This window comes from Heteronotia binoei, chromosome 20 (genome assembly GCF_032191835.1).
Source record: "Heteronotia binoei isolate CCM8104 ecotype False Entrance Well chromosome 20, APGP_CSIRO_Hbin_v1, whole genome shotgun sequence".
In the NCBI taxonomy this organism is placed as follows: domain Eukaryota; kingdom Metazoa; phylum Chordata; class Lepidosauria; order Squamata; family Gekkonidae; genus Heteronotia; species Heteronotia binoei.
In genome coordinates, this window is record NC_083242.1 from 25746013 (window position 1) to 25761233 (window position 15221).

Below are 15221 nucleotides of genomic sequence, written 5' to 3' on the forward strand. Positions count from 1 at the left end.
TCTTTTTTCTTTGCAGTTTATGGCTTCCATTGGTAACAGTGCCGCAAAAGCAAAATACGAAGCTGAAATCCCACCATTTTATTATAAGCCAACTGCTTCCGACTGTCAGTAAGTACTTCGAATAATACCCCCCTTGAAAAGCCAATTGTGTGCAACTGCAGCATTTGTAATATTTCTTGCTTGTCCATGTTGAATTTTTAATTTCTCCATAGAGCTTGACTTACTATAAAAAGGCCCTGAAAACCTTGATTTGTCTGTGAGGCCTCAGGATTTTAGAACTCCTGAGCGGCTTTGGAGTCAGTCACTTCTGTGCTTTTGGATCTTGCCAGAGAAGCCCCCTCAGCTTTCCTTTTCTTGCTATCTTGGTTGTGGTCTTGGCTTATAAGAAGTTACGGTTTTAAACTTGCTCATTTTTATCTTCTTTTATTATGCGTCTTAACGTTTCTCTTTCTGGTTGAATGTTAAAGCATAATGATGGTGTTTAACACTTATGTAGTGCTTTCACATAACACAACACTGACCAACACTTTGTGACCAATACCGAAGTCCTCAAGCGGGCGGAAGTTACCAGCATCGAGGCACTGCTGTTGAAGACGCAGCTGCGCTGGGCAGGGCATATTTCTAGGATGGAAAACCACCGCCTTCCCAAGATTGCCCTGTATGGCGAACTCTCCACCGGCCATCGAAATAGAGGGGCACCAAAGAAGAGGTACAAGGACTCCTTGAAGAAATCCCTTGGCACCTGTCACATCAACCATCACCAGTGGTCTGACCTAGCCTCAGATCGCAAAGCATGGAGGCACACCATCCACCAGGCTGTCTCTTCCTTTGAGAACGCACGCATAGCTGGTCTTGAGGACAAAAGGAGATTGAGGAAGAATCGCACTGCTACAGCACCAACCCTAAACTAGACTTTTCCCTGCAGCCGCTGTGGCCGGACCTGCCTGTCCCGCATTGGTCTTGTCAGCCACCAGCGAGCCTGCAGTAGACGTGGACTATTGCACCCTTCTTAAATCTTTGTTCGTGAAGCCAAGCCGAGAGAGTGCTTTCACACATTATTGACGTGATCCCCAACGTGGTGCCCCTTGAATGCCACAGCAACCACAGTTGTGTTTTGTGGTACTCACGACCTTCCCCAAAGTTAAGAGTCATTCTTGACTTTTGCCCGCTTCAGTAGAAGAGGAGGTACTTCTGAAGAGCTTAGTGTCTGCAGGGCGCATGTATCCAGAAAGAGCAGTCTAGATGGAAACTGATGTGGTGTAGTGTGAGGCTAGGATCTGAGAGACCCAGGTTCCCCACTCATGGAAGCTTGCTAGTTGACCTTGGGCTGGCCACTCTCAGCCTAACCTGCTTCACTGGGTGGTTGTTGTGAGGATAAAATGGAGGAGCTGGAAATTACATACATCTGAACTGCTTGAAGGAAGAGCGGAATAAAAACTTTCCAGCCATTTTGTGCGGGCGCTCTGTATCCATTCTCAGATTTTCTACAAGCTCAACAAGTTTGGGGCCCCTGCCTTCTTGACTTTCTTTCTCCTCCACTTCTCTCTTCAGTTTTGGGGGGCCCAAAGCAGTCTATGAAATACAAAAATACATATGAACATATGAAGCTGCCTTATACTGAATCAGACCCTGGGTCCATCAAAGTCAGTGTTGTCTTCTCAGACTGGCAGCGGCTCTCCAGGGTCTCAAGCTTAGGATTTTCACGCCTACTTGCCTGGACCCTTTTTGGAGATGCCGGGGATTGAACCTGGGACCTTCTGCTTACCAAGCAGATGCTGTACCACTGAGCCACCGTCCCTCCCCTACATTTTCTTGTTGTGTGTCTGTGTTGGATTTTTAATGTTTATCAGGGCCAGTTCCAGATTTTGTCGGGGCTTGAGCAGAGAATGCCTGGGAGCCCCAGCCAGAAAGTTCTTGGGACCCCTCCTCTGCCTGCTGCCATTCCCTCTGATCCTTCTCCTCTTCCTGCCCATCCACCTGTGTTCTCCTCCCCAACTGCCCACTTGTGCATCCTTCCCTGGCAGCTGGTTTGCAAGCCCTCCCACCACAGGCACACCAAGCTTCATGTACTGCATACAGGCCCTTACCCTAATGGTGTTGGGCAGCCCATGGGGCCTGAAGGGTGGTTAGTGGGAGGGCAGGGACAAGTGGGCATAGTAACAGTAGGCCCTGCTGGCAGACACGGATCCCCTGGCAACTGCCCCACCTCAGGGAATGTTGATTCCAGCCTTGGACTTGACTTACGAAAGGGGCTCTGAGAACATTGGTCCTTCTTTGAAGCACTTGTGGAATGAACAGATTGATTGCAGAGCTTCTTCAAGTCTTCGGTCCTTTCCCTTCAGAGGGGAAATGACCTTGTGGAAAAATAGTAGCGTCCAGTAGCATTTTTAAGACTAACAAATATTATTGTAGCATAAGCTTTCGAGAAACACAGCTTTCTTCATCAGATTCATGGATCTGATGAAGAGAGCTGTGTTTCTCAAAAGCTTATGCTACAATGAAATTTGTTAGTCTTAAAGGTACTGCCAGGCTCTTTATTATTTTGCAGCAGCAGACTAACATGGCTAACTCCTCTGGATCTATGACCCTGTGGAGGATTCCCTGTTCATTCCACCTCCCGAATGCAGATTATTTTTAAAGTGAAACTTTTGGTTCTGCCAGGATCCTCCAGGGCAAAGCTAAATATCCTTCCAGGTTCCCTCCTTGGGTTGCCAGCTGATAGCTGGCACCTGGCAGAAGATGGGGGCACAGAACATGGGGAGGGAGAAACTGCTGCATCGATGGTGTGACATCATTTCTGGGGCAGTGACATCACACCATTGATGCAGCACTCTGGTGAATGCCAGAATGTCAGATCAGTGGAATTACATCATTTCTGGGTTCACTGTCGATGTAACAGTGATTTTTTTTTTGTTCCTCCCCCCCACCCCACCAGCCTACCAAGCAGAAACAGGGTTTAGGGGCTGGCACTGAGAGATCTCGCATTATAACAGGAGCTCGGGCAGCACTGTTCATCCTGTAGCCATACACAGTAACCCTTAATCTCTCCCCCAGTAAATACATCCATAAAGGTTAGCACAGCTACACCTACCCTGACGCTTGTGGCTCAAAGGAATGAAAGAATGGCTTTGTGTAATGCTTTGAAGCTTGAACATAAGAACGTAAGAGAAGCCATGTTGGATCAGGCCAATGGCCCATCCAGTCCAACATTCTGTGTCACACAGTGGCAGATAGATAGATAGATAGATAGATAGATAGATAGATAGATAGATAGATAGATAGATAGATAGATAGATATAGACAGACAGACAGACAGACACACACACACTGTGGCTAATAGCCACTGATGGACCTTGGAATGAGTAGGTACCTTTTCTCAGGCTAGCAGCTGTTACAAGCCAACCCTTGCTCTTCATGGAACGAGGGTGTCTCTTGGTCTGACTTCATACAGGACTGAGGCTGAAAATGGAGATTACATCTCGCAGAGGTGCCCATCCTGACTCACAGTGATAGAGAAGAACAGGGTATCTTACCTTAAAGGCAGTCCGTTGCTCCACACGGCTCCAGAGTGCTGACAGGGGAAGAAGGGTGTCTAGCTTCCCTCCTGGGCAAAACATACAGAGCAACAGAGAGCTTGTTAAGGTAAGATACCCTATTCTTCACTGCAGGAACCCATGACCCGATCCATGTAAGATGTAATGACTGGTTTGAGCATGAGGCTGACCATCTAGTTGGACTTCCTAAAGTGGTAGACCTTGCTGTTCAGATGGCCTCCGCTCTTTAATTTCTGTAGTCTCCAAGTGGAAAGTGTTGCAAACATTCCTTTCTCGGCATTGGCCCGGAACCAGCAGGCTATTTGTGGCTTCTGGGAAGTCTCCGGACAAAATGTAATTCATGTCCGTCTTACCCTACTTAGCGTTTCTTGGGACAGAAAGGAGAGCAAAGGCATGGGCTGATATCCAGCTGCGGTTGCTTGATCCTTGCACGGGGGTGCTTCCGTTGTGGCTGGCTGGCTCCACGGCATCAAATGAGTTCTTTGCAAAAGGTTTTCTTGACCTTCCTTCTGTTTTTGTGGGATGTGCAGTGCAAGAAAAGGCCGGCTGGCCAAGCGCTGCCCGATTCTACGTGACTGAGTCACACATTTGCCATCCTCAGCTGCGACTGCGTCTGATGAGGCTAGAACCCTATTTGGTGGGGGGTGCGGGAGGGAGAAGATGCCCACAGAACTAATTCTGCAGTTGGGAACTCCAGAAATTCTTTTCATAGTCACCTCCTATGCTGTCATGGTGTCCTGCAGTCATTTTCTCTCTTGATGTGCATTCTAGCCTTAGTAGGGAGAAGCAGTCCAAAGTCTTTATCTGGGCCCATGAAGTCTTTCTACCTGGCCCCACCTAACTCCTTGATGCTTTCTTCCTTTCCTCCCTCATAAAGGATATTATAGCATTGGAAAAAGTGCAGAAAAGGGCAACTAGAATGATTAAAGGGTTGGGACACTTTCCCTATGAAGAAAGGTTGAAACGCTTGGGACTTTTTAGCTTGGAGAAACGTCGACTGCGGGGTGACATGATAGAGGTTTACAAGATTATGCATGGGGTGGAGAAAGTCGAGAAAGAAGTCTTTTTCTCCCTTTCTCACAATACAAGAACTCGTGGGCATTCGATGAAATTGCTGAGCAGTCAGGTTAGAACGGATAAAAGGAAGTACTTCTTCACCCAAAGGGTGATTAACATGTAGAATTCACTGCCACAGGAGGTGGTGGTGTCTACAAGCATAGCCAGCTTCAAGAAGGGGTTGGATAAAAATATGGAGCAGAGGTCCATCAGTGGCTATTAGCCACAGTGTGTATATATATATATGTGTGTGTGTTTGTATATATATGTGTATATATGTATATATTTTTTTTGGCCACTGTGTGACACAGAGTGTTGGACTGGATGGGCCATTGGCCTGATCCAACATGGCTTCTCTTATGTTCTCCCTTTGCATCTCTGCCTCTTTCTTTTATACAAGCCAAGGCAGAGCAATTAACTTCTCCCCCTCCCTTTTAGACTCTCAAGACAACATTAGGCAGATCCCTCCTCATTAACAACAGGGCTGCTCATTCCCACTTGCCTTATATGTGGCATTAACATTTGGAACTCACTGCCACAAGAGGTAGTGGTGTCCAGCAACATACAGTGGTTTTTTTTTTTCAAATTTTGTGACGTGAGGTCTGCTTCTAAATTTACTTTACAGTTGCCAGGTGCCTCCAATTAACTTTCCCTCTCCGTAAAAAGTCTGCCAAGAAAAAGCTGTGATCTGACATCACCCCATGGGTCGGTAATGACTCAGTGCTTGCACAGGGGACGACCTTTACTTTTTACTCCCCAAAATAAAAATGGAAGAACCTCTCATCAGTTAACACTGATTTTTTAAAATATTGGTAAGTGTCTATATGGCCAGATGGAGTGATAAGCTTGTTCCATAGTTATTCTGCAGATTGTGCAGGGGTGTTCAAAATTTGCCATAAAGTGTATACTCAGCAATGGCCAATTTTCGCTGTCCAGGTGTGTGCAAGCAAGCCACACTTATGAGATGCACGTTTCAAAAATCATGGCCTGTATCCAATTCCAACCATTCCTCTCAGCAAAAGTGAGCAATCTTCCTCCTGCTGAAGGAAGGCTTCAGACTTGGCTGAGCGGAGTAGAGTGTGGGCTGTTAGCCATATACCTTACAGCTGTATTATGGGAAGGTGTTCAGGCTGTCTTGCTGGGACAAACCAAATTCTGCAGGAAAGATGAAGGATGAGGAGGTAGAGGCATTGCTGTTCTTGCAGGTGGGAGAAGGTGGGGCCCAAACACTGCCTCTTTCCATCTTATTTTCTTCTCCTCCGTGCTGGTCTTGTGACCCATCCTTGGTTCCTGAACCACAGACTGATAGCTGCTGCCTTTGGCTGCTCGCTTTTTAAAACCGACTTAAGTCGTGGAGCAGGATAGCTCTACTGATGGATGTCTAGAACCTGCCTGGGCAGAGGTAGCATACTAGCTAGGGTTGAACAACACAGAAGCATTGCTTCTTCTGAGCAGTGCGTGGAGACAACCTGAAGATATTTGATGTGGTGTGGCGGTTAGAGTCTTGAGGGTGCAAGACTCACTGGAAAAAAAAAAATAATTCTAGGTGTTATGCCAATAAAGGTGCGATATTGATATTGAAATAATTCTAGGAAAAGTTGAAGGCAACAGGAAAAGAGGAGGGACCAACATGAAATGGATTAACTCAATAAAGGAAGCCATGACCTTCAGTTGCAAGACCTGAGCAAGACTGTTAATGATAGGATGTTTTGGAGGCCATTAATTCCTAGGGTCGCCGTAAGTTGGAAGTAACTTGACGGCACATAACACACAATGGTTAAAGTATCAGACTAGGAGGACCAGGCTCAAATCCCTGCTCTGCCAAGCCTAAAGAACCTCATAGGGTTGCTGCGAGGATATAATGGAAGAGAGGAAAATGATGTGTAAACTGCTTTGGGTCCCCATGATGGAAACAGGATACTTGACGGTTCTTGGTCTAGTCTGGCAGGGCAGTTTTATTATTTACTTATTGTCTTTAAGTAGCCATTTGTATAGCAGTTGTAATACCTGGTTTGGACTGAACGTGTCAGGTCTTGGGTACTGCCCTGGCTAGTACTTAGATGGGAGACCACCGAGGATCACTCGCAGAGGAAGACTCATCGTTTGCCTTGAACACCCCATGGTTCATGACATCATGAGTCCGTTGCGACTGGATAGCATCTTAAATTAAAATACATTTGCTCTGCCTGAATTAGGCACCGAGGCCAGAGTAAACGTGATCCCTCTGTTGGCAAAGCAGATGGTTTGACTATTACTGTAGAAATACATGCTCATCCCCTCTGTCTCTTATGTATGTGTACTCAGCCATGCATGTCTTCCTAGGCTGTGATGGCACCAGCTGTTTTTGCCCCCAGGTCATGTCCCAAGACCTCCTGGCCACTGATCATTGCCAAATTATGACTGAGAATCTTTGGTGCCCTGCCAAGCCTCTTGATTGCGCAGACGAGTGAAAGACCTGCTGAAATGGAACTCAGGTGTTGTGAGAGTAGCCTGTGGATCTTATTTTATTTTGGTGTCAGGTCGCATCTGGGTTATGGCGACCTTGTAGGGTTTTCAAGGCAAGATACATTCGGTGGTGTTTTGCCGTTGCATGCCTTTGCGTCGTGACTCTGGACTTCCTAGGTGGTCTCCCATCCATATACTACCCAGGGCCAACTCCGCTTAGCTTCTAAGATAGATATCAGACTACTGTGGGCCATTCAGGTCAGGGCTTCAAAGCAGGGGGATCCCCCCCCCCCTTTTTTGAAGCAATCTGTCAGCTCTCCAGTTCCATCAGCAAAGGGTTTCTAGACAGATGCTTGTGAGAGACTGCCGCTCCCCTGTCTAAACCAGGATGGCTTATTTAGGCCCTGACCACAGCACAGAAGATCAGAGACCCACTCGCAAGATTCTTATGCAGTGCATTTTCCGCCCTGCTCTGCTTCCCCCTTTGGCTTACCACAGGCTTCCTGAAAAAGCCCTTTTACGAGGGCTCCTCCAGGCCCCTGCAAAATATGTTAACGTATATAAATTTAACTCCTCGGCTTCCTTTCATGCTCCCTTAGAGTATGGCAGTGGTGGATTTATTTAACCTTGCATGCTTGTGCTGAACTGGAGGGCCGTGTCTGATTTTGCTGGGTAGGAGCAGCACCTTTTAAAAAGTTTGTAAATCTGACTGATTTTGCACTAACCTTGCTCCATGGCAGGCTTCCCTTTTTCTCCGGAGCCAGCTTAGCGATTTTGCACGAGCTGCTCCGTGCTGCCATTTTTCTTCGCGGCAGCTCCCAATTTGATGTGCGGCAATGTAAACCTGTTTCTTCAGGGTTACATTGCTGCGCATCAAAGTGGGGGTTGCCGTGACAAAAAAAATGGCAGCGCGGAGCAGCTTGTGCAAAATCGCTAAGCTTGCTTCGGAGAAAAATGGAAACCTGCCGCAGAGCAAGGTTAGTGCAAAATCAGTCTCTATGTGCCCCCCCCCCCTCCCGGATAGCCCAGGCTAGCTAGATCTTGTTTAATCTTGGAAGATAATTAGGGCAGGCCCTGATCAGTGTTTAGGCTGGAGATCACCAAGGAAGTCCAGGGGCTCTGCAAACCACCTCTGAACATCTGTGAATCTGAATAAATATGTGAATCTGAGCATGGCAGCTCAGTTGAGAGTCTCTGGGTAAAAATAAAAGGAGTAAGAAATAACAGTAATATTATTGTGGGGGTCTGCTATAGACCACAAAGTCAGGCAGAGGACTTGGATGAGGTACTTCTACAGCAGATTGCAAAGTTCTCCAAGAGAAGGGATACAGTGATCATGGGACATTTCAATTACCTGGACATCTGTTGGAAGTCCAACTCTGCTAAAAATGAAAAGTCAAATAGATTCCTGACTTGTCTTGCTGACAACTTCCTTTTCCAGAAAGTGAGGAAGGAAACAAGGGGATCTGGTATCTTGGATTTGATTCTCACCAACAAGGAAGAATTGATTGAAGAAGTGGAAATAGTGGGCACCCTGGGCAGTAGTGACCATGTGATTTTGGAATTTACAGTCTTAGGGAAGGGAAAAGCTATGTGTAGTCAGACTTATAGGTTGGACTTCAGAAAGGCAAGCTTTGTTAAACTTAGAACTATGCTGGGTAAAATCTCATGGTCAGAAATACTTAGGAGGAAGGGGGTTCAGGAGGGGTGGGAGTTTCTTAAAAGCAAAATACTGAAAGCGCAATCACAGACGATTATTATGAGAAGAAAAATGGAAAAAGCCTAAAGAAGCCGAAGTGGCTCCATAAACAGCTCTCTAAAGACTTGAGAAATAAAAAAGACCTAAAGGAATTGGAAGGAGGGCCTTATAACAAAAGATGAATATAAACAAATCACCAGTGCTTGTAGAGAAAAGGTTAGGAAAGCTAAAGCTCACTATGAGCTTAGGCTGGCCAAAGATGCTGAAAACAACAAAAAAGGGCTCCTTTCTTATGTTCAGAGAAAGAAAAAGAGCAAGGACATGGTAGGCCCATTGTGAGGGCAAAAAAGTGAAATTGTAATGGGTAATGAAGAGAGGGCGGAACTGCTCAATTCCTACTTTTCCTCAGTCTTCTCTTCTGAGGGAAACGGTGCTCAACATGGCAAAAACAGAAAATATAAGGAGGGTATGAAGTTCCAACCTAGGATCAGCATAGGGGTAGTACATAAACACCTAGTTTCTTTAAATGAAATGAAGTCCTCAGGGCCAGATGAATTGCATCCAAGGGTTCTAAAAGAGCTTGTGGATGTAATTTCTCAGCCTCTGGCTATTATTTTTGAGAATTCTTGGAGAACAGGAGAGGTGCTAGAAGATTGGAGGTGGGCGAATGTTGTCCCCATCTTCAAGAAGGGGGAAAAAGCCAATCCAGGTAACTACTGACCCATCAGCTTGACGTCTATACCTGGAAAAGTTTTAGAATAAATCATCAAACAGTCGGTCCTAGAACATTTAGAAAGAATAGATGTGATTACTAAGAGCCAGCATGGATTTATCAAGAACAAGTCATGTCAGACTAACCTGATCTCTTTTTTTGAGAAAGTGACTACCTTGCTGGATCAGGGGAATGCTCTAGACATCGTTTATCTTGATTTCAGTAAGGCTTTTGATAAGGTTCCACATAGTGTCCTTGTTGACAAGTTGGTAAAATGTGGTTTGGATTCTGTTACCGTTAGGTGGATCTGTAACTGGTTGACGGATCGCACCCAAAGAATGCTTGTGAATGGTTCCTCATCCTCTTGGAGAGGAGTGACAAGTGGAGTTCCTCAAGGATCTGTCCTGGGACCTGTTTTATTCAATATCTTTATCAATGATTTGGATGAAGGAATAGAGGGAATGCTTATTAAATTTGCCGATGATACTAAATTGGGAGGGGTTGCAAACACCGAAGAAGACAGAAACAGGATACAGGATGACCTTGACAGGCTGGAAAACTGGGCTAAAACCAATAAAATGAATTTTAACAGGGATAAATGTAAAGTTTTGCATTTAGGTAGGAAAAATCCAATGCATGTTTATAGAATGGGGGAGACTTGTCTTAGCAGTAGTATGTGCGAAAAGGATCTCAGTGTCTTAGTGGATCATACGCTGAACATGAGTCAACAGTGTGATGCGGTGGCTAAAAAGGCAACTGCCATTTTGGGCTGTATCAACAGAAGTATAGTGTCCAGATCACGTTATGTGATGGTATCGCTTTACTCTGCTCTGGTAAGACCTCACCTGGAGTAGTGTGTTCAGTTTTGAGCACCACATTTTAAGAAGAATATAGACAAGCTGGAACAGGTCCAGAGGAGGGCGACGAAGATGGTGAGGGGTCTGGAGACCAAGTCTTATGAGGAAAGATTGAAGGAGCTGGGGATGTTTAGCCTGGAGAGGAGGCGGCTGAGAGGTGATATGATCACCATCTTCAAGTACTTGAAGGGCTGTCATCTAGAGGATGGTGTGGAATTGTTTTCTGTGACCCCAGAAGGTAGGACCAGAACCAATGGGTTGAAATTAAATCAAAAGAGTTTCTGGCTCAAAATTAGGAAGAACTTCCTGACTGTTAGAGCGGTTCCTCAGTAGAACAGGCTTCCTCGGGAGGTGGTGGGCTCTCCTTCCTTGGAGGTTTTTAAACAGAGGCTAGATGGCCATCTGACAGCAATGAAGATCCTGTGAATTTTGGGAGAGGTGTTGTGAGTTTCCTGCATTGTGCAGGGGGTTGGACTAGATGACCCTAGGTTCCTTCCAATTCTATGATTCTTTGATCTCTTGCCTTGAAAACACCAGTGGGCAGCCATGTTGGTCTGAAGCCGTGGAACAGATTTTGAGTTCAGTGGTACCTTTAAGATCAGCAACAGTTTATTTGGTATGAGCTTTTGTGTGCACACACATACTCCTTCAGATCCCATGGAATCAGCTGTGACTTGATGGCGCTTTAAACACACACAGCCCTGCTTTGGAACAGCTTTATGGAAATGATGTTCATGGTTGCTCTTGGGGATTTTTGGGCCCCATAATCATTGCTCCCTACCTTGGCTGAGCCACCCAAAGCTCAAGAAATGAGTAGCTCCCCTTCACCCCATTCAGGTCTCGCTGCTGCCCTTGCCTCGGAGAGGATGGGTTGGCAGGCATTCATGGCAACCACCAATTAGGGATGCCAGCCTCCAAGTGGATCCGGGGATCCCTTGCAGGGTGGACTTTGAGGCATTGTAGCCCACAGGTCCCTGTCCTCCTCAGGCTCCATACCCAAATCTCCAGGAGATCCCCAACTTGGATCTGGCAATCCTGCCCCCATCCCCTCCCAGTGCCCTACAGCCAAACCAAGAGCACCAAACAAGCACAGTGACAGTCACCCAGCCTGAGCCCCAGAAGGAAGAGGTGTATGTGTCCAATGCCAGCTTGCCCTCTTCTTTCCCTCTCTGTCTGCTGAGGTGGAAGGCCGCGGGGGCCTGCTGGTGCCCTGGGCAGTTTCTCCAAATGCTCTGTGACTTAGACCATCTCTGGTAATATTTGGAATGCGTAAGGGTGTAGAATCTGTAAGTTGTTTAGGGCTGGGAAAAGACCTGGAAGGATTTTTGATGAGGAAAAGTTGCTTCCCTCCCCCCCCCCCTTTGGTGTGGTCATGTGGGGAAGAAGCAGTGCTGTTTTGTGTATCTTCTGTATCTATGGATTTTTAAAACGAACGGCATAGTGTGCAGCTTCCTGTCCTTTCCACTTTCAGGGTTGATCCCTCCCTTCATTGTGCAATGCTGGCCATGAATAATTCTGTATATGTTAAGCTGATGCAGCTAAATGCTTACAGTTAAGTGCCTCTGGAACCTCACTTTGCCTCAGTGAAATCAGTGCCGTTTCTTGCAGGTAAATAGGTTGAGGATCCTGTTAGGGATTCATTAGAATCCTCTTGAAACCTACAGCTGAAATCACTATTAGAGTCTGCCTCCAAGTCAGATTCGCAGTGTAGGAGTGTAGTTGCTTTCACTTGTACCCAGGTCATCAATGGTGAGGTTGAAAAACTGATGGGAGCATGAGATGGGAGGGCCACAAAACCCTTAAACTCAGTCCCGTTTCTTAAATTGTTGATTCAATTTCGTATTTGAATCAGACTGATGTATCTTTCAAATGCTCTGGAAGTGATGTCATCACTTCACCCACGTTGTGTGGTGACGCTCTAGTTTTTGGCAAAACTCTATGGTACATTTGGGCTCAAGCCATAGAGTTTTGTCCAAAAATTAAGAGCGTTGCCATGCAACATCAGCAGCAAAATGACATCGCTTTTGGGTGATGTCATCATGGAAGCACGCGCGGAAGAAGATCCTGACAAGGCCCGAAGATCTTTCTGCCAGGAAGATGATAGCACCTAGCAATCCTACATATTCTTGTTGCATTGCCAGTTTGGTGTAGTGGTTAAGTGTGCAGACTCTTATCTGGGAGAACCGGGTTTGATTCCCCACTCCTCCACTTACAACTGCTGGAATGGCCTTGGGTCAGCCAGAGCTCTGGCAGAGGTTGTCCTTGAAAGGGCAGCTGCTAGGAGAGCCCTCTCAGCCCCACCCACCTCACAGGGTGTCTGTTGTGGGGGAGGAAGGTAAAGGAGATTGTAGGCAGCTCTGAGACTGTCCTTGAAAGGGCAGCTGCTGGGAGAGCTCTCTCAGCCCCACCCACCTCACAGGGTGTCTGTTGTGGGGGAGAAAGGTAAAAGAGATTGTGAGCCACTCTGAGACTCTGTCCTTGAAAGGGCAGCTACTGTGAGAGCCCTCTCAGCCCCACCTACCTCAAAGGGTGTCTGTTGTGGGGGAGGAAGGTAAAGGAGATTGTGAGCCGCTCTGAGACTCTGTCCTTGAAAGGGCAGCTGCTGTGAGAGCCCTCTCCAGCCCCACCCACCTCACAGGGTGTCTGTTGTGGGGGAGGAAGGTAAAGGAGATTGTGAGCCGCTCTGAGACTCTGTCCTTGAAAGGGCAGCTGCTGTGAGAGCCCTCTCAGCCCCACCTACCTCAAAGGGTGTCTGTTGTGGGGGGAGAAGATATAGGAGATTGTAAGCCACTCTGCGTCTCTGATTCAGAGAGAAGGGCGGGGTATAAATCTGTAGTCTTCTTCTTCCTTGTGTCTTTAGTGACAATGATTTGGCCTTGTTCTCTGTTGCTCTTGGGTGCCACTTACAGTTGCCATAGGTTTACCAAGTTCTGGGTTGGGAAATTCCTGGAAATTTGGTGTAGAGCTTGGACAGGACAGAGTTTGGGCAGGGACTTCAGTGTTGTATAATGCCATATAGTCCACCTTCCAAAGCCACCATTTTCTGTAGGGGAACAATAAACTGAGGATTGCAGCATAAAATATACTGAATAAGAGACAGCTGTTGTAATGGCCTCAAAATAAATTCGATTACAGTGTGTGTGTATTTCCCCCTCTCTTTTTTTTAGTGCAACTCACTCCAAATAGTATTACAAAAACCAGACTCTGAGGCAACATTGCCAAAATACAAAAATACATACAAATTGCACAATTTCCAAGTACAGGTTATAGAGTTACAACGTCTGGGTACAGATGTGCATCACACCAATTCTAAATAGTCAAAATTCACAGATTCCAAAGTTCACATGAGATTTCTGAATAATCCTCTCGTTCCGGTGTTCCTTCTTCAGTGAACCATTTGCAGTGAAGCAGGCTTGACCAGTAATAGTCTGTCAAGATTCTGGGTATTTATGCCGTATACAAAGTTATTTTAGAAGAGGCACCATCCATATCATTCCTAGATGACTTAAGCACTGCCTTTTCCCCATGGTATAGCCTCAGGAAAAAGACAGTTGTAATCACAGGGAATCTCCAGGCCTCACCTGGAGGTTGGCAACCCAAGAACAGTGGGTCCTAGGTTGCCAGCCTCCTGGTGGGGCCTGGAATTTCATCCCCAGACTATGAAGATCAGTTCCTTTGGAGGAAACGACAGAGTTGGCATCATATGCCAAACTTTTGCATTATGCACTTCTCTTTAGCATTGTACAGCGCTAAGGTCTCTCCACTCCTCAAACCCTGCCCTCTCTAGGCTCCACCCCCAAATATCCAGGAATTTCCCTATCAGGAGCTTGGCAACCACACCTATTGATGACTTTGTGCAGGATCCAGCTAAGGTTGCAAAAGATTTCCCTGAATTACAGCCTGTCCCCGAGACTGCGGAGATCAGCTCCCCTGGAAGAAGTGGCTGTTTCTAAGGGTGAGCTATGTGTCATATCCTGCTGAGGTCCCTTCCCTCCCCAGGCTTCCCTTCAAATCTCCAGGAATTTCCTAACTGGAAGCTGGCAACCCTAGCGCCACTAGTCAGCTGGCTAGAGTGTGGAGGTACACTTTCTAGCCTGCAGTTGCACAGGTGATAAACATGGGCCCACAAGATCCCACTCAGCCTTAGAAAGGTTCAGACTACAAATCACGAACCGAACCACAAATCTTGATTTGTGCTTAAAATGTCCTATTCGTGTGGTTTTTTTCCAAACTGGTTCATCTGATCCCACTGCTCACAAAGAGGAACTGGCCTTTTTTCTTGGCATGTCCTTTGTTTTGTGTTTGTTTTGTTTTTCCAGACAGCCTGGTGCTAGCAGGATTTCCCAGGCCCCACAATTCTGGTCAGTTTCCAGTGAAACTAACTAGATGCTGCAGCTTCACTGTCCCTGGAAACTTAACAGAAGCGCAGGGGCAGGAGAATGGAGCTGTGGCATCTAGTCTGTTTCTCAGTTTCCTGTGGGTGAAACCGACCAGAAGGTGTAGAGTGGCTTTTCTTTCTTTCCCCAGCTTGATGTACTCCTAGGAGAGCAGTTTACTGGGATATCTGCTTTGGGGGGCTATAGCTTGACCCCCCCCCCCAATTCGATTTTACACCAAACTTGGAGAGATGGTAGAAGAAAGTCTGCTGAAGAGTTTGGCATCTCTAGCCCTCTTGGGGGCCATTCTACGCCCTCCCAAACTGAACAAACCAATGAACCACAAATTGTTCAAGAAACTGGGAAAAAAAAACACAAACCAAGCCGAATCACCAATTTGGGCAACTGAATGAACCATGAACTGAACACCATTTTCTCATTCATACCCCTCCCTAGTTCATACTGCAGGTTGACATACTGCAGGTTAGTGTTCAAGAGAAGGCCAAAGTCTACTCCCAGACT

General features: G+C 46.5%; 1 protein-coding gene and 1 long non-coding RNA gene across 2 annotated transcripts in view; one reads left to right on the forward strand and one right to left on the reverse strand.

Annotated features, from left to right (window-relative positions):
* The window catches only part of LOC132588186 (uncharacterized), a 268607-nt gene that overhangs the window by 191002 nt on the left and 62384 nt on the right, over nt 1-15221 (reverse strand). The window lies entirely within an intron of this gene.
* Nucleotides 1-15221, forward strand: part of ADAP1 (ArfGAP with dual PH domains 1) — a 97223-nt gene that overhangs the window by 19329 nt on the left and 62673 nt on the right. The window contains exon 3 of the mRNA XM_060260530.1: nt 17-108. Within this exon, the coding sequence (XP_060116513.1) occupies nt 17-108 (92 nt within the window). The remainder of the gene's footprint in view (nt 1-16; nt 109-15221) is intronic.